This window comes from Embiotoca jacksoni, unplaced genomic scaffold, assembly GCF_022577435.1.
Source record: "Embiotoca jacksoni isolate LCO1_2020_lvr unplaced genomic scaffold, fEmbJac1.0.p SCAF_4, whole genome shotgun sequence".
In the NCBI taxonomy this organism is placed as follows: domain Eukaryota; kingdom Metazoa; phylum Chordata; class Actinopteri; family Embiotocidae; genus Embiotoca; species Embiotoca jacksoni.
Window position 1 is genome coordinate 1948937 of NW_027185392.1, and position 17506 is coordinate 1966442.

A 17506-nucleotide genomic window follows, 5' to 3' on the forward strand; every position below is an offset into this window, starting at 1 on the left:
GAAGGCCTGACTGGGCAGCAGAGCCATCCGGTTCCTGAGACACAAGACGAAGAGCTGCTTTAAATGAATGTCGTTCTGCCGGCTGCACGTCGCCCGTTAGCTGCGTCACATGACACGCCGAGTCGGCACAAATCTCTAATGATCCGTCTGCGACCAGACTCCATTAAAATTCAAAGCATTTTAAGGAATTAAAACAAGAAACACTCTTGCATGTAAATCCCAGAATGCACTACAAGAGGAAAATGAGCCGCTGCTCGCAGTTTTAAAAACTTTAACGTTCCTTTGTGTCAGATAATCGACTGAAGTCCCCACATTTATCTAAAGGTGACATTTTGTCACACCGTCAGTGCTTCGTCTGCTGGCTGTCGTTTCCAAGTTATTTCAGAGCTGCCACCAAAATGATGCAACACTTTCTACAAAAAAAATAAAAAAAAATAGTCAACAAACCATCGGAAAGAAAAACTGTTCTTCAAACAAAAGTTTCTCTTCTACTGCTGGTACTTTGCACTTATTTTAGGTTTCCCCATCGGGCATAAATTCTGGGTAGTATTCTTCAGGAGCCGGTACTAAAAACACCGACTACACAGAGGGAATCATTACAATCACAGCGTCATGAGACACTGAGCTGTTTATTTTAGTCACTGGACTACTTGATTAAAAGCGACCCGTGTGTCATGTTGAAGATGAGGTCACCACACACACACACACACACAAGCGCGCACACACACACACACACACACACGCAAGAAAAGCGATTGGAGTCGTACAGACAGTTGAACCATCTGATCAATAAGCAGAGCAGAGACATGATTCCTAACCAGAGTTACCCTGTAGTAGTAGTATCCTCATGTTTGCTGTGTGTCACATGCTGTGAACAGTTAGTTGGGTTAATAGTTACGATTCTCCTTCTAAAACAAACTAACCTCATCAACACTGTTGGTCACGTAATCTGATGGGGGACAGAGTTAAGTGTAACACCAATCTGAAGGCAGACTGCTGGAAGTTTCATTGTCTCAATACCGCCCCCTAGTGCACAAATCAATGTAGTTTCATTCCCAGGGTTTACTTTTTTTTTTAAAGAGTGCCGGTGCAGTTCTGTCTTTCAGGGCTTGTGTCCTCATTCCTGTATCTCACTGAGTTTATTGCAGCTCACTGATCAGTTTTACAAAATGACTTCAAATAAACAAACAGATGGTTTAAGTTTCAACAAATCGTTGGATTTTAACAGTTTATTTCATCCACTGTGAAAAATCTTCACGTGAAAAGTGACTGAAGCTGTCAGATAAATGTGGTGGAGTGGAAGGAGACAGTAGATGAACATGTAAGTACTCAAATAAAGTACAAATACCTCCAAATTGTACTTAAGTACTTCAATAAATGTACTGTTACTTTCCACCACAGACTCTTCTCATGTTGTTCCTGGATGTAAACAGGAAGTTAAGGTGTTCATGTTGTTACCTAATGGCTGCTGTTCTGTTGCCCTCTGCTGAACACAGAGAGGAAATACACCAGGCTAAAAAGTTTCAAAATAAAACACTTTAACAATCTCAGCATTTTAATATTGATCATTATAAAAACAGTGGAGGCTGAAAACAGATATTATTTTCAGAATCTGCTTTATTGGTCAAATTTAATAACACATACATCGTCTGTCAGTGTACTGACACTCTTTATTGATTAATCTGCTGATTGTTTCCTACATTAACTGATCAATAGTATGACATGTAGCCCATAAACACCCCAACATGTTGATGTTTCATACCTGCCTCTCACTGCTGCAGTTATTACATCACATTATGTTACATTTGATTGTAAAATCTCTTCATCACAAAACAGAAAAACCTTCAACCTGCAGAGAAAATGTGTTTCCTGCTCAGACATGTTGATGTTGTGACTCTGAAGCTTTCTGACACTGACAGAAACATTCCAGCTCAGGACATCATGACTTTTAATGCTGCATCATCACATCAGACAGGAAACAGTGTGGACATACTGGACATCAGAGGAGACACATTTCCCTCAGCCTCAGTCCCACAGACCGGATCACAGAGAACCTTTTTAATAAGTACGTTCACTGATGGAGACGCTTCATCATGAAACAGATCAGGCAGTTTGATTGACAGGAGAGATGATCAGGGGTGCAGAGTTTTTACCACCCTCATTAAGACAGGGACCGAAGTATGGCAGGAGTTTCTCAGTGAAGGAGCAGCCAGTAAAGGAGTAGATAAGAGCTGCAGCATCGACATCATAAAAGGAGACCAGACCCTCCTCATAATCCACAAACACCCCCACCTTCTCAGGACCAGACCCAAGACTCAGACGGACTGGAGGACCAGCACTAGCTTCATATTCATTTCCATTTCTCAGACATATAGTCCAGAAACCTTTCTGAGGAGTCAGTGTGATGTCTCCCTTCCTGTTGATCGACTCTCTGACCACTCCTAAAGTCCAGTCCGTTTTTCCTTTAACCTGAACCTCAAAGTAAAATCTGCCTGCAGAGAAACTCTTCTTTCCTAAAACACAACCACATTTAGAAAACCTCTCTGGGTTGTCTGGAAGATTCTTCCTCACATCACCATGGTTCACTTGTTTCCCGTCATCAGACAGGATGAGTTTAGGATGTGCTGTATCAGGATCCAGAGTCACGTCCACTGCAGACTGCTGGAGTCTCTTCAGCTCGGCCTCAAACAGCAGCTTCCTCTTTTTCCTGAGCGTCTCCTCCAGCTGAACCACAGCTTTCACCACAGTCCCCTCATATGATGGTGGACGGACGCTGACCTCTGTCCGGTCCTCGGTGGGTGGAGCAGCTGTCAGGGACGAGAAGCTTTGGAGGAGGTGGAGGTGGTCTGCAGAGCGTGAGAGCTGCTCCACCTCAGAGCTCCTCTTCATCAGCTCAGAGATTTCCTGCTGCAGATCTGTGATGAAACCTTCAGCCTGTTTCTCTACTGTTTCCTGCTTCTCTTGGATCTCCTCTATGAGCTCGTTCAGGCCTCTCTCAGCCGCCTCCTTCAGAGCAGTGAACACCTCAACACCTTCTGCTTTCTCTCTGTCTGCAGCAGCTTTACTCGTCTTCACCGACTCTTTGAGCTCCTCAATCTTCAGTCGTCTCTTCTGGATCATCTGCTGAATCTCAGCCTCTGTCTTCCCCAGTTCTGCCTTCTTTCCTTCATATTCTTCGGTCAGAGGAACCAACTCGTGTGTCTTGTGGTCTAAAACAGAGCAGAGCATGCAGACACACGTCTGGTCGGTCTGACAGAACAGCTCCAGAGGTTTATGGTGCTTCGTACACATCCTGCCTTCCAGGTTGTCCACAGGCTCCGTCAGCTGATGTCTTTTCAGGCTGGACGTTGTCAGATGAGGCTGCAGGTGAGTCTCACAGTAGGAGGTCAGACACACCAGGCAGGACTTGAGGGCCTTCAGTTTGGTTCCAGTGCAGACGTCACAGGGAACTTCTCCTGGTTTGGCAGCTTGTTGCTCTGAGCTGCTGCTGCTGGCTTTCTGTTGAGCTTCATGTCTGAACTGAGCAACCATCTCAGAGATGAACGTGTTGACTCTCAGCTGAGGTCGAGTGTTGAACTTCTCTTTACACATGGGACACTGACACCTGTCGGTAACGGTCCAGTGTTCAGTGATGCAGTTTTTGCAGAAGTTGTGTCCACATGGTGTGCTGACTGGATCAGTGAACACATCCAGACAGATGGAGCACAGAAACTGATCCTCAGAGAGAAGACAGCTGGCAGCAGACATGTCTGCAGTCTGAGGACAAAAGTCAAAGAGGGAAAAACATCATTTTAAAAAGAGTTATAATGAAAAATATTCTTCTATTGTTTCTTCTGTTCTACAGCTGAACTTCAGAGTTAAAGTGACACGAGGAGTCGGTACGAAATGAAAGGAGTTGAACTTCCTGTTTGATTGAAGCTGTAAGTTTTGTGTTGATGCTGGTTGTTGAAACAGTAAATCTGATCAACTGTACTCACCAGTGTTGGACTCAGGTGTTGAGGAAGAACAGATGAAGTTTATTTTATCTTCAGATAGAAACACAGAGATTCGTCCCGACTGCAGCTCTGCCGTCTCTCTGACTAACTTTATCTTTCACTTTTTCACTTTAACGTGACCTGGAATCTGGTTGTTCCAGGTTGGCTTCGCCTCTCTGCTGGTTTTTGTCAGGGTGTGTGTCCTCATTCAGGTTCAGACATTATTTAAGTTGCGACACTGTTTCTAAAAAACTTTGGGATGCTGTGTAAAATGTAAATAAAATAAATGTGATGATTTACAAATCATATAAACTCATATAAATGAAAATAGACCAAAGACAATAAATCAACTGTTGAAACAGAGGAAGTTTATTGATTTTTGAATTTTATGGCAGTAACACATCTCAAACGAGTTGAAACAGGGTCAACAAAAGACTGGAAAAGTTGCATAAGGCAACAAAAAACAACTGGTGGAATATCTCACTACTAATTAGGTTAATTAGTAAATTAGGTTAACTGGCAACACACACACACACACACACACACACGGAGGTGGGGCTTTATCTGCGGCGGAAAATTAAATCCAGAAGCGCATGAAAAGCGATTGGAGTCGTACAGCCAGTGGAACCATCTGATCAATAAGCAGAGCGGAGACATGATTCTTAACCAGAGTTACCCTGTAGTAGTAGTATCCTCATGTTTGCTGTGTGTCACATGCTGTGAACAGTTAGTTGGGTTAATAGTTACGATTCTCCTTTTAAACCAAATTAACCTCATCAACACTGTTGGTCATATAATCTGATGGGAGACAGAATTAAGTGTAACACCAATCTGAAGGCAGACTGATTGAAGCAGTACATTGACTCAATACCGCCCCCTAGTGTATAAATCAAAGTGGTTTCATTCCTAGAGATTACTGTTTTTTACAGAGTGACTGTGCAGCTCTGTCTTTCAGGGTTTGTTTCCTCCTTCCTGTATCTCACTGAGTTTATTGCAGCTCACAGATCAGTTTTACAAAATGACTACAAATAAACAAACTGATGGTTTAAGTTTTCACAAATCGTTGGATTTTAACAGTTTATTTCGTCCCTTGTGAAAAATCTTCACGTGAAAAGTGATTGAAGCTGTAAGTTTTGTGTTGATGCTGGTTGTTGAAACAGTAAATCTGATCAGGTGTACTCACCAGTGTTGGACTCAGGTGTTGAGGAAGAACAGATTCAGTTTATTTTATCTTCAGAAAGAAAGAGATTCTTCCCGACTGCAGCTCTGCCGTCTCTCTCCTAACTTTCACTTTCACTTTCAGGTGACCTTGAATCTAGTGTTTCCAGTTTGGCTCCGCCTCTCTGCTGCTGTTTGTCAGGGTGTGTTTCCTCATTCAGGTTCAGACATTATTAAAGTTACAACACTGTTTCCCAAAAAGTTGGGATGCTGTGTAAAATGTAATAAAAATAAATATGATTTACAAATCACTCATTTAAATGAAAATATACCAACGACAACATAACTGTTGAAACTCAAAGTTCATTGTTTTATGAAAAATATGTTCTTATTTTGAGTTTGATGGCAGCAACACATCTAAAAAAAATTGGAATAGGGTAAACAAAAGACTGGAAAAGTTGTGTAAAGCTAAAAAAAAAAAAAAAAAAAAAAAACCTGGTGGAACATCTCACTACTAATTAGGTTACCTGGCAACAGATCAGCAACATTATTGGGTATTAAAAGAGCATTTCAGAGAGGCAGAGTCTCTCAGAAGTGAAGATGGGGAGAGGAAACTTTTCTGAAGTTTCAGATCATGACAGATGGTCGTGCTGGAAAAGACATTAAATAAATTTGTTCAAAAAATTTTAATTATTCATTGAAAAGAAGTAAACATGAGTTTTCCAGTCAGACCTGGACGCAGCGTTTACACACAAAATGCTGATGATGGCTGAATTTTTAATGACATTCATAACGGACACTAAAATCTTATTAACATCTATGATATCAAACATGATCCTCCTGAAGCATCAGACTGCACCCAGCCAATAGTTTCAACATGTCATTTATTGGATCAACATTCTTCATTAATACGCCCATCAACATGTGCAATATTACAATATATACACATTATTTTTGTATGTATAGCAGGTGGAAACCAGCAGCCTTCAATGGGGACTAAAATCTGCAGCAGGACGCCGTCAGTGTCCGAACATCTCCTGCGAGGCGTAGGTCATGTAGAGGAAGCCGTCCTCGTCCTGGTGATCTTTGTACACCTGCGCCATGGTGAGCGACATGCTGGCCAACCCGCTGTTGTTGATGAGCAGGTAGAAGGCCTGACTGGGCAGCAGAGCCATCCGGTTCCTGAGACACAAGATGAAGAGCTGCTTTAAATGAATGTCGTTCTGCCGGCTGCACGTCGCCCGTTAGCTGCGTCACATGACACGCCGAGTCGGCACAAATCTCTAATGATCCGTCTGCGACCAGACTCCATTAAAATTCAAAGCATTTTAAGGAATTAAAACAAGAAACACTCTTGCATGTAAAACCCAGAATGCACTGCAAGAGGAAAATGAGCCGCTGCTCGCAGTTTTAAAAACTTTAACGTTCCTTTGTGTCAGATAATCGACTGAAGTCCCCACATTTATCTAAAGGTGACATTTTGTCACACCGTCAGTGCTTCGTCTGCTGGCTGTCGTTTCCAAGTTATTCCAGAGCTGCCACCAAAATGATGCAACACTTTCTACAAAAAAATAAAAAATAAAAAAAAAAGTCAACAAACCATCGGAAAGAAAAACTGTTCTACAAACAAAAGTTTCTCTTCTACTGCTGGTACTATGCACTTATTTTAGGTTTCCCCATCGGGCAGAAATTCTGGGTAGTATTCTTCAGGAGCCGGTACTAAAAACACCGACTACACAGAGGGAATCATTACAATCACAGCTTCATGAGACACCGAGCTGTTTATTTTAGTCACTGGACTACTTCATTAAAAGCGACCCGTGTGTCATGTTGAAGATGAGGTGACCACACACACACACATACACACAAGCGCGCACACACACACACACACACGCCAGAAAAGCGATTGGAGTCGTTCAGACAGTGGAACCATCTGATCAATAAGCAGAGCGGAGACATTATTCCTAACCAGAGTTACCCTGTAGTAGTAGTATCCTCATGTTTGCTGTGTGTCACATGCTGTGAACAGTTAGTTGGGTTAATAGTTACGATTCTCCTTCTAAACCAAACTAACCTCATCAACACTGTTGGTCACGTAATCTGATGGGGGACAGAGTTAAGTGTAACACCAATCTGAAGGCAGACATCTGGAAACTACATTGACTCAATACCGCCCCCTAGTGTATTAACCAAAGTGGTTTCATTCCCAGAGATTACTCCTTTAAAGAGTACCAGTGCAGCTCTGTCTTTCAGGGTTTGTTTCCTTCTTCCTGTATCTCACTGAGTTTAATGCAGCTCACAGATCAGTTTTACAAAATGACTTCAAATAAACAAACTGATGGTTTAAGTTTTAACAAATCGTTGGATTTTAACAGTTTATTTCATCCACTGTGACAAATCTTCACGTGAAAAGTGACTGAAGCTGTCAGATAAATGTGGTGGAGTGGAAGGAGACAATAGCTGAACATGGAAGTACACAAGTAAAGTTAAAATACCTCCAAATTGTACTTAAGTACTTCAATAAATGTACTGTTACTTTCCACCACAGACTCTTCTCGTGTTGTTCCTGGATGTAAACAGGAAGTTGAGGTGTTCACCTTGTTACCTCATGGCTGCTGTTCTGTTGCCCTCTGCAGGACACAGAGAGGAAATACACCAGGCTAAAAAGTTTTAAAATGAAACACTTTAAAAATCTCAGCATTATAATATTGATCATTATAAAAACAGTGGAGGCTGAAAACAGATATTATTTTCAGAATCTGCTTTATTGGTGAAATTTAAAAACACATACATCGTCTGTCAGTGTACTGACACATATGATTGATTAATCTGCTGATTGTTTCCTACATTAACTGATCAATAATATGACATGTAGCCCATAAACACCCCAACATGTTGATGTTTCGTACCTGCCTCTCACTGCTGCAGTTATTACATCACATTATGTTACATTTGACTGTAAAATCTCTTCATCAAAAAACAGAAAAACCTTCAACCTGCAGAGAAAATGTGTTTCCTGCTCAGACGTGTTGATGTTGTGACTCTGAAGCTTTCTGACACTCTGACAGAAACATTCCAGCTCAGGACATCATGACTTTTAATGCTGCATCATCACATCAGACAGGAAACAGTGGGGACATACTGGACATCAGAGGAGACACATTTCCCTCAGCCTCAGTCCCACAGACCGGATCACAGAGAACCTTTTTAATAAGTACGTTCACTGATGGAGACGCTTCATCATGAAACAGATCAGGCAGTTTGATTGACAGGAGAGATGATCAGAGGTGCAGAGTTTTTACCACCTTGATTAAGATGTGGACTGAAATATGGGAGGAGCCTGTCAGTGAAGGAGCAGCCAGTAAAGGAGTAAATAAGAGCTGCAGCATCGACATCATAAAAGGAGACCAGACCCTCCTCATAATCCACAAACACCCCCACCTTCTCAGGACCAGACCCAAGACTCAGACGGACTGGAGGACCAGCACAAGCTCTGTATTCATTACCATTTCTCAGACATATAGTCCAGAAACCTTTTTGAGGAGTCAGTGTGATGTCTTCCTTCCTGTTGATCGACTCTCTGACCACTCCTAAATCCCAGTCCGTCTTCCCTTTAACCTGAACCTCAAAGTAAAATCTGCCTGCACAGACATTGTGCTTTCCTAAAACAGAGACACTTTTAGAAAACCTCTCTGGGTTGTCTGGAAGATTCTTCCTCACATCACCATGGTTCACTTGTTTCCCGTCATCAGACAGGATGAGTTTAGGATGTGCTGTATCAGGATCCAGAGTCACGTCCACTGCAGACTGCTGGAGTCTCTTCAGCTCGGCCTCAAACAGCAACATCCTCTTTTTCCTGAGCGTCTCCTCCAGCTGAACCACAGCTCTCACCACAGTCCCCCCATATGATGGTGGACGGACGCTGACCTCTGTCCGGTCCTCCGTGGGTGGAGCAGCTGTCAGGGACGAGAAGCTTTGGAGGAGGTGGAGGTGGTCTGCAGAGCGTGAGAGCTGCTCCACCTCAGAGCTCCTCTTCATCAGCTCAGAGATTTCCTGCTGCAGATCTGTGATGAAACCTTCAGCCTGTTTCTCTACTGTTTCCTGCTTCTCTTGGATCTCCTCTATGAGCTCGTTCAGGCCTCTCTCAGCCGCCTCCTTCAGAGCAGTGAACACCTCAACGCCTTCTGCTTTCTCTCTGTCTGCAGCAGCTTTACTCGTCTTCACCGACTCTTTGAGCTCCTCAATCTTCAGTCGTCTCTTCTGGATCATCTGCTGAATCTCAGCCTCTGTCTTCCCCAGTTCTGCCTTCTTTCCTTCAGATTCTTCTCTCAGAGGAACCAACTCGTGTGTCTTGTGGTCTAAAACAGAGCAGAGCATGCAGACACATGTCTGGTCGGTCTGACAGAATAGCTCCAGAGGTTTATGGTGCTTCGTACACATCCTGCCTTCCAGGTTCTCCACAGGCTCCGTCAGCTGATGTCTTTTCAGGCTGGACGTTGTCAGATGAGGCTGCAGGTGAGTCTCACAGTAGGAGGTCAGACACACCAGGCAGGACTTGAGGGCCTTCAGTTTGGTTCCAGTGCAGACGTCACAGGGAACTTCTCCTGGTTTGGCAGCTTGTTGCTCTGAGCTGCTGCTGCTGGCTTTCTGTTGAGCTTCATGTCTGAACTGAGCAACCATCTCAGAGAACAACGTGTTGACTCTCAGCTGAGGTCTAGTGTTGAACTTCTCTTCACACATGGGACACTGACACCTGTCGGTAACGGTCCAATGTTGAGTGATGCAGTTTTTGCAGAAGTTGTGTCCACATGGTGTGCTGACTGGATCAGTGAACACATCCAGACAGATGGAGCACAGAAACTGATCCTCAGAGAGAAGACAGCTGGCAGCAGACATGTCTGCAGTCTGAGGACAAAAGTCAAAGAGGGAAAAACATCATTTTAAAAAGAGTTATAAGGAAAAATATTCTTCTATTGTTTCTTCTGTTCTACAGCTGAACTTCACAGAGTTAATGTGACACGAGGAGTCGGTACGAAATCAAAGGAGTTGAACTTCCTGTTTGATTGAAGCTGTAAGTTGAAGTTTTGTGTTGATGCAGGTTGTTGAAACAGTAAATCTGATCAGCTGTACTCACCAGTGTTGGAATTAGTTGAGGAAGAACAGATGAAGTTTATTTTGTCTTCAGAAAGAAACACAGAGATTCGTCTCGACTGCAGCTCTGCCTTCTCTCTGACTAACTTTCACTTTCACTTTAAGGTTACCTTGAATCTCCTTTTTCCAGTTTGGCTCCGCCTCTCTGCTGCTGTTTGTCAGGGTGTGTTTCCTCATTCAGGTTCAGACATTATTAAAGTTACAACACTGTTTCCCAAAAAGTTGGGATGCTGTGTAAAATGTAATAAAAATAAATATGATTTACAAATCACTCATATTTAAATGAAAATATACCAAAGACAACATAACTGTTGAAACTCAAAGTTCATTGTTTTATGAAAAATATATTCTTATTTTGAGTTTGATGACAGCAACACATCTAAAAAAAATTGGAATAGGGTAAACAAAGACTGGAAAAGTTGTGTAAAGCTAAAAAAAAAAAAAAAAAAACAACACCTGGTGGAACATCTCACTACTAATTAGGTTACCTGGCAACAGATCAGCAACATTATTGGGTATAAAAAGAACATTTCAGAGAGGCAGAGTCTCTCAGAAGTGAAGATGGGGAGAGGAAACATTTCTGAAGTTTCAGATCATTACAGATGGTCGTGCTGGAAAAGACATTAAATAAATTTGTTCAAAAAAATTTAATTATTCATTGAAAAGAAGTAAACATGAGTTTTCCAGTGAGACCTGGACGCAGCGTTTACACACAAAATGCTGATGATGGCTGAATTTTTAATAACATTCATAATGGACACTAAAATCTTATTAACATCTATGATATCAAACATGATCCTCCTGAAGCATCAGACTGCACCCAGCCAATAGTTTCAACATGTCATTTATTGGATCAACATTCTTCATTAAAACGCCCATCAACATGTGCAATATTACAATATATACACATTATTTTTGTATGTATAGCAGGTGGAAACCAGCAGCCTTCAACGGGGACTAAAATCTGCAGCAGGACGCCGTCAGTGTCCGAACATCTCCTGCGAGGCGTAGGTCATGTAGAGGAAGCCGTCCTCGTCCTGGTGATCTTTGTACACCTGCGCCATGGTGAGCGACATGCTGTTGTTGATGAGCAGGTAGAAGGCCTGACTGGGCAGCAGAGCCATCCGGTTCCTGAGACACAAGACGAAGAGCTGCTTTAAATGAATGTCGTTCTGCCGGCTGCACGTCGCCCGTTAGCTGCGTCACATGACACGCCGAGTCGGCACAAATCTCTGTAATGATCCGTCTGCAACCAGACTCCATTAAAATTCTAAGCATTTTAAGGAATTAAAACAAGAAACACTCTTGCATGTAAAACCCAGAATGCACTGCAAGAGGAAAATGAGCCGCTGCTCGCAGTTTTAAAAACTTTAACGTTCCTTTGTGTCAGATAATCGACTGAAGTCTCCACATTTATCTAAAGGTGACATTTTGTCACACCGTCAGTGCTTCGTCTGCTGGCTGTCGTTTCCAAGTTATTCCAGAGCTGCCACCAAAATGATGCAACACTTTCTACAAAAAAAAAAAAAAAATTAAAAAAAAAAATAAAATCAACAAACCATCGGAAAGAAAAACTGTTCTACAAACAAAAGTTTCTCTTCTCCTGCTGGTACTATGCACTTATTTTAGGTTTCCCCATCGGGCATAAATTCTGGGTAGTATTCTTCAGGAGCCGGTACTAAAAACACCGACTACACAGAGGGAATCATTACAATCACAGCGTCATGAGACACCGAGCTGTTTATTTTAGTCACTGGACTACTTGATTAAAAGCGACCCGTGTGTCATGTTGAAGATGAGGTGACCACACACACACACACACACACACACACACACACGCACGCGCGCGCGCAAGAAAAGCGATTGGAGTCGTTCAGACAGTGGAACCATCTGATCAATAAGCAGAGCGGAGACATGATTCCTAACCAGAGTTACCCTGTAGTAGTAGTACCCTCATGTTTGCTGTGTGTCACATGCTGTGAACAGTTAGTTGGGTTAATAGTTACGATTCTCCTTCTAAACCAAACTAACCTCATCAACACTGTTGGTCACGTAATCTGATGGGGGACAGAGTTAAGTGTAACACTAATCTGAAGGCAGACTGCTGGAAACTGCATTGACTCAATACCGCCCCCTAGTGTATAAATCAAAGTGGTTTCAATCCTGCAGATTACTCCTTTAAAGAGTGCAGGTGCAGCTCTGTCTTTCAGGGTTTGTTTCCTCCTTCCTGTATCTCACGGAGTTTATTGCAGCTCACAGATTAGTTTTACAAAATGACTTCAAATAAACAAACTGCTGGTTTAAGTTTTAACAAATCGTTGGATTTTAACAGTTTATTTCATCCACTGTGACAAATCTTCACGTGAAAAGTGACTGAAGCTGTCAGATAAATGTGGTGGAGTGAAAGGAGACAGTAGATGAACATGGAAGTACTCAAGTAAAGTACAAATACCTCCAAATTGTACTTGAGTACTTCAGTACATGTACTCAGTTACTTTCCTCCTCAGACTCTTCCCTTGTTGTTCCTTGATGTAAACAGGAAGTTGAGGTGTTCATGTTGTTACCTAATGGCTGCTGTTCTGAAGCCCTCTGCAGGACACAGAGTGGAATTACACCAGGCTAAAAAGTTTTAAAATGAAACACTTTAAAAATCTCAAAGTTATAATATTGATCATTATGAAAACAGTGGAGGCTGAAAACAGATATTATTTTCAGAATCTGCTTTATTGGTCAAATTTAAAAACACATACATCGTCTGTCAGTGTACTGACACTCATGATTGATTCATCTGTTGATTTTTTCCCACATTAACTGATCAATAATATGACATGTAGCCCATAAACACCCCAACATGTTGATGTTTCATACCTGCCTCTCACTGCTGCAGTTATTACATCACATTATGTTACATTTGATTGTAAAATCTCTTCATCAAAAAACAGAAAAACCTTCAACCTGCAGAGAAAATGTGTTTCCTGCTCAGACGTGTTGATGTTGTGACTCTGAAGCTTTCTGACACTCTGACAGAAACATTCCAGCTCAGGACATCGTGACTTTTAATGTTGCATCATCACATCAGACAGGAAACAGTGGGGACATACTGGACATCAGAGGAGACACATTTCCCTCAGCCTCAGTCCCACAGACCGGATCACAGAGAACCTTTTTAATAAGTACGTTCACTGACGGAGACGCTTCATCATGAAACAGATCAGGCAGTTTGATTGACAGGAGAGATGATCAGAGGTGCAGAGTTTTTACCACCATCATTATTACAGGGACTGAAGAATGGGAGGAGTTTGTCAGTGAAGGAACAGCCAGTAAAGGAGTAGATAAGAGCTGCAGCATCGACATCATAAAAGGAGACCAGACCCTCCTCATAATCCACAAACACCCCCACCTTCTCAGGACCAGACCCAAGACTCAGACGGATGGGAGGACGAGCATTAGCTTCGTATTCATTTCCATTTCTCAACCATATAGTCCAGAAACCTTTCTGAGGAGTCAGGGTGATCTTTCCCTTCCTGTTGATCGACTCTCTGACCACTCCTAAATCCCAGTCCGTCTTTCCTTTAACCTGAACCTCAAAGTAAAATCTGCCTGCAGAGAAACTCTGTTTTCCTAAAACAGACACACTTTTTGAAAACCTCTCTGGGTTGTCTGGAAGATTCTTCCTCACATCACCATGGTTCACTTGTTTCCCGTCATCAGACAGGATGAGTTCAGGATGTGCTGTATCAGGATCCAGAGTCACGTCCACTGCAGACTGCTGGAGTCTCTTCAGCTCGGCCTCAAACAGCAGCTTCCTCTTTTTCCTGAGCGTCTCCTCCAGCTGAACCACAGCTCTCACCACAGTCCCCTCATATGATGGTGGACGGACGCTGACCTCTGTCCAGTCCTTGGTGGGTGGAGCAGCTGTCATGGACGAGAAGCTTTGGAGGAGGTGGAGGTGGTCTGGAGAGCGTGAGATTTGCTCCACCTCAGAGCTCCTCTTCATCAGCTCAGAGATTTCCTGCTGCAGATCTGTGATGAAACCTTCAGCCTGTTTCTCTACTGTTTCCTGCTTCTCTTGGATCTCCTCTATGAGCTCGTTCAGGCCTCTCTCAGCCGCCTCCTTCAGAGCAGTGAACACCTCAACGCCTTCTGCTTTCTCTCTGTCTGCAGCAGCTTTACTCGTCTTCACCGACTCTTTGAGCTCCTCAATCTTCAGTCGTCTCTTCTGGATCATCTGCTGAATCTCAGCCTCTGTCTTCCCCAGCTCTGCCTTCTTTCCTTCATATTCTTCTCTCAGAGGAACCAACTCGTGTGTCTTGTGGTCTAAAACAGAGCAGAGCATGCAGACACATGTCTGGTCGGTCTGACAGAACAGCTCCAGAGGTTTATGGTGCTTCGTACACATCCTGCCTTCCAGATTCTCCACAGGCTCCGTCAGCTGATGTCTTTTCAGGCTGGACGTTGTCAGATGAGGCTGCAGGTGAGTCTCACAGTAGGAGGTCAGACACACCAGGCAGGACTTGAGGGCCTTCAGTTTGGTTCCAGTGCAGACGTCACAGGGAACTTCTCCTGGTTTGGCAGCTTGTTGCTCTGAGCTGCTGCTGCTGGCTTTCTGTTGAGCTTCATGTCTGAACTGAGCAACCATCTCAGAGATGAACGTGTTGACTCTCAGCTGAGGTCGAGTGTTGAACTTCTCTTTACACATGGGACACTGACACCTGTCGGTAATGGTCCAGTGTTGAGTGATGCAGTTTTTGCAGAAGTTGTGTCCACATGGTGTGCTGACTGGATCAGTGAACACATCCAGACAGATGGAGCACAGAAACTGATCCTCAGAGAGAAGACAGCTGGCAGCAGACATGTCTGCAGTCTGAGGACAAAAGTCAAAGAGGGAAAAACATCATTTTAAAAAGAGTTATCAAGACAAATATTCTTGTATTGTTTCTTCTGTTCTACAGCTGAACTTCACAGAGTTAAAGTGACACGAGGAGTCGGTACGAAATGAAAGGAGTTGAACTTCCTGTTTGATTGAAGCTGTAAGTTTTGTGTTGATGCTGGTTGTTGAAACAGTAAATCTGATCATCTGTACTCACCAGTGTTGGACTCAGGTGTTGAGGAAGAACAGATTCAGTTTATTTTATCTTCAGAAAGAAAGAGAGATTCGTCTCGACTGCAGCTCTGCCTTCTCTCTGACTAACTTTCACTTTCACTTTAAGGTGACCTTGAATCTCCTGTTTCCAGTTTGGCTCCGCCTCTCTGCTGCTGTTTGTCAGGGTGTGTTTCCTCATTCAGGTTCAGACATTATTAAAGTTACAACACTGTTTCTGGGATGCTGTGTAAAATGTAATAAAAATGAATATGATTTACAAATCACTCATATTTAAATGAAAATATACCAAAGACAACATAATTGTTGAAACTCAAAGTTCATTGTTTTATGAAAAATATATTCTTATTTTGAGTTTGATGGCAGCAACACATCTAAAAAAAATTTGGAATAGGGTAAACAAAAGCCTGGAAAAGTTGTGTAAAGCTAAAAAAAAAAAAAAAAATAACACCTGGTGGAACATCTCACTACTATTTAGGTTACTTGGCAACAGATCAGCAACATTATTGGGTATAAAAAGAGAATTTCAGAGAGGCAGAGTCTCTCAGAAGTGAAGATGGGGAGAGGAAACTTTTCTGAAGTTTCAGATCATGACAGATGGTCGTGCTGGAAAAGACATAAAAGAAATTTGTTTAAAAACATTAATTGTTCATTGAAAAGAAGACAATGTGAGTTTTCCAGTGAGAACTGGATGCAGCGTTTACACACAAAATGCTGATGATGGCTGAATTTTTAATAACATTCATAATGGAAACTCAAATCTTATTAACATCTATGACATCAAACATGATCCTCCTGAAGCATCAGACTGCACCCAGCCAATAGTTTCAACATGTCATTTATTGGATCAACATTCTTCCTTAAAACACCCATCAACATGTACAATATTACAATATATACACATTATTTTTGTATGTACAGCAGGTGGAGACCAGCAGCCTTCAAAGGGGACTAAAATCTGCAGCAGGACGCCGTCAGTGTCCGAACATCTCCTGAGAGGCGTAGGTCATGTAGAGGAAGCCGTCCTCGTCCTGGTGATCTTTGTACACCTGCGCCATGGTGAGCGACATGCTGTTGTTGATGAGCAGGTAGAAGGCCTGACTGGGCAGCAGAGCCATCCGGTTCCTGAGACACAAGACAAAGAGCTGCTTTAAATGAGTGTCGTTCTGCCGGCTGCACGTCGCCCGTTAGCTGCGTCACATGACACGCCGAGTCGGCACAAATCTCTAATGAGCCGTCTGCGACCAGACTCCATTAAAATTCTAAGCATTTTAAGGAATTAAAACAAGAAACACTCTTGCATGTAAAACCCAGAATGCACTGCAAGAGGAAAATGAGCCGCTGCTCGCAGTTTTAAAAACTTTAACGTTCCTTTGTGTCAGATAATCGACTGAAGTCCCCACATTTATCTAAAGGTGACATTTTGTCACACCGTCAGTGCTTCTTCTGCTGGCTGTCGTTTCCAAGTTATTCCAGAGCTGCCACCAAAATGATGCAACACTTTAGACAAAAAAAAGAAAAAAAAAGTCAACAAACCATCGGAAAGAAAAACTGTTCTTCAAACAAAAGTTTCTCTTCTACTGCTGGTACTATGCACTTATTTTAGGTTTCCCCATCGGGCAGAAATTCTGGGTAGTATTCTTCAGGAGCCGGTACTAAAAACACCGACTACACAGAGGGAATCATTACAATCACAGCGTCATGAGACACCGAGCTGTTTATTTTAGTCACTGGACTACTTGATTAAAAGCGACCCGTGTGTCATGTTGAAGATGAGGTGACCACACACACACACACACACACACACACACACACACACACACACACACGCACGCGCGCGCGCAAGAAAAGCGATTGGAGTCGTTCAGACAGTGGAACCATCTGATCAATAAGCAGAGCGGAGACATGATTCCTAACCAGAGTTACCCTGTAGTAGTAGTATCCTCATGTTTGCTGTGTGTCACATGCTGTGAACAGTTCGTTGGGTTAATAGTTACGATTCTCCTTCTAAACCAAACTAACCTCATCAACACTGTTGATCACATAATCTGATGGGGGACAGAGTTAAGTGTAACACCAATCTGAAGGCAGACTGCTGGAAACTACATTGACTCAATACACA

General features: G+C 42.8%; 3 protein-coding genes across 4 annotated transcripts; all 3 read right to left on the reverse strand.

Moving 5' to 3' along the window:
* Positions 1 to 1618: 1618 nt before the first annotated feature.
* On the reverse strand, positions 1619 to 3794 carry LOC138209295 (E3 ubiquitin-protein ligase TRIM21-like). Its single transcript, XM_069167764.1, has one exon. The coding sequence runs from the start codon at positions 3745 to 3747 to the stop codon at positions 2104 to 2106; it is 1644 nt and encodes a 547-aa protein (XP_069023865.1). The 5' UTR covers positions 3748 to 3794; the 3' UTR covers positions 1619 to 2103.
* Positions 3795 to 7897: 4103 nt separating this feature from the next.
* Positions 7898 to 10075, reverse strand: LOC138208982 (E3 ubiquitin-protein ligase TRIM21-like). 2 transcript variants are annotated; one of them, XM_069167267.1, is made up of 2 exons: positions 9810 to 10075; positions 7898 to 9359 (listed from the first exon to the last, which is right to left on the reverse strand). In XM_069167267.1, exons 1-2 carry the CDS (start codon positions 10026 to 10028, stop codon positions 8385 to 8387), a joined length of 1194 nt encoding a protein of 397 aa, XP_069023368.1. In that variant the 5' UTR covers positions 10029 to 10075; the 3' UTR covers positions 7898 to 8384. The 2 variants fall into 2 exon arrangements, with proteins under 2 accessions (XP_069023368.1, XP_069023367.1); XM_069167266.1 differs by having other exon boundaries at positions 7898 to 10075.
* Positions 10076 to 13358: 3283 nt separating this feature from the next.
* On the reverse strand, positions 13359 to 15185 carry LOC138209318 (E3 ubiquitin-protein ligase TRIM21-like). The gene has a single exon (XM_069167804.1). It carries the CDS (start codon positions 15136 to 15138, stop codon positions 13495 to 13497), a length of 1644 nt encoding a protein of 547 aa, XP_069023905.1. The 5' UTR covers positions 15139 to 15185; the 3' UTR covers positions 13359 to 13494.
* Between the last annotated feature and the right edge of the window lie 2321 nt (positions 15186 to 17506).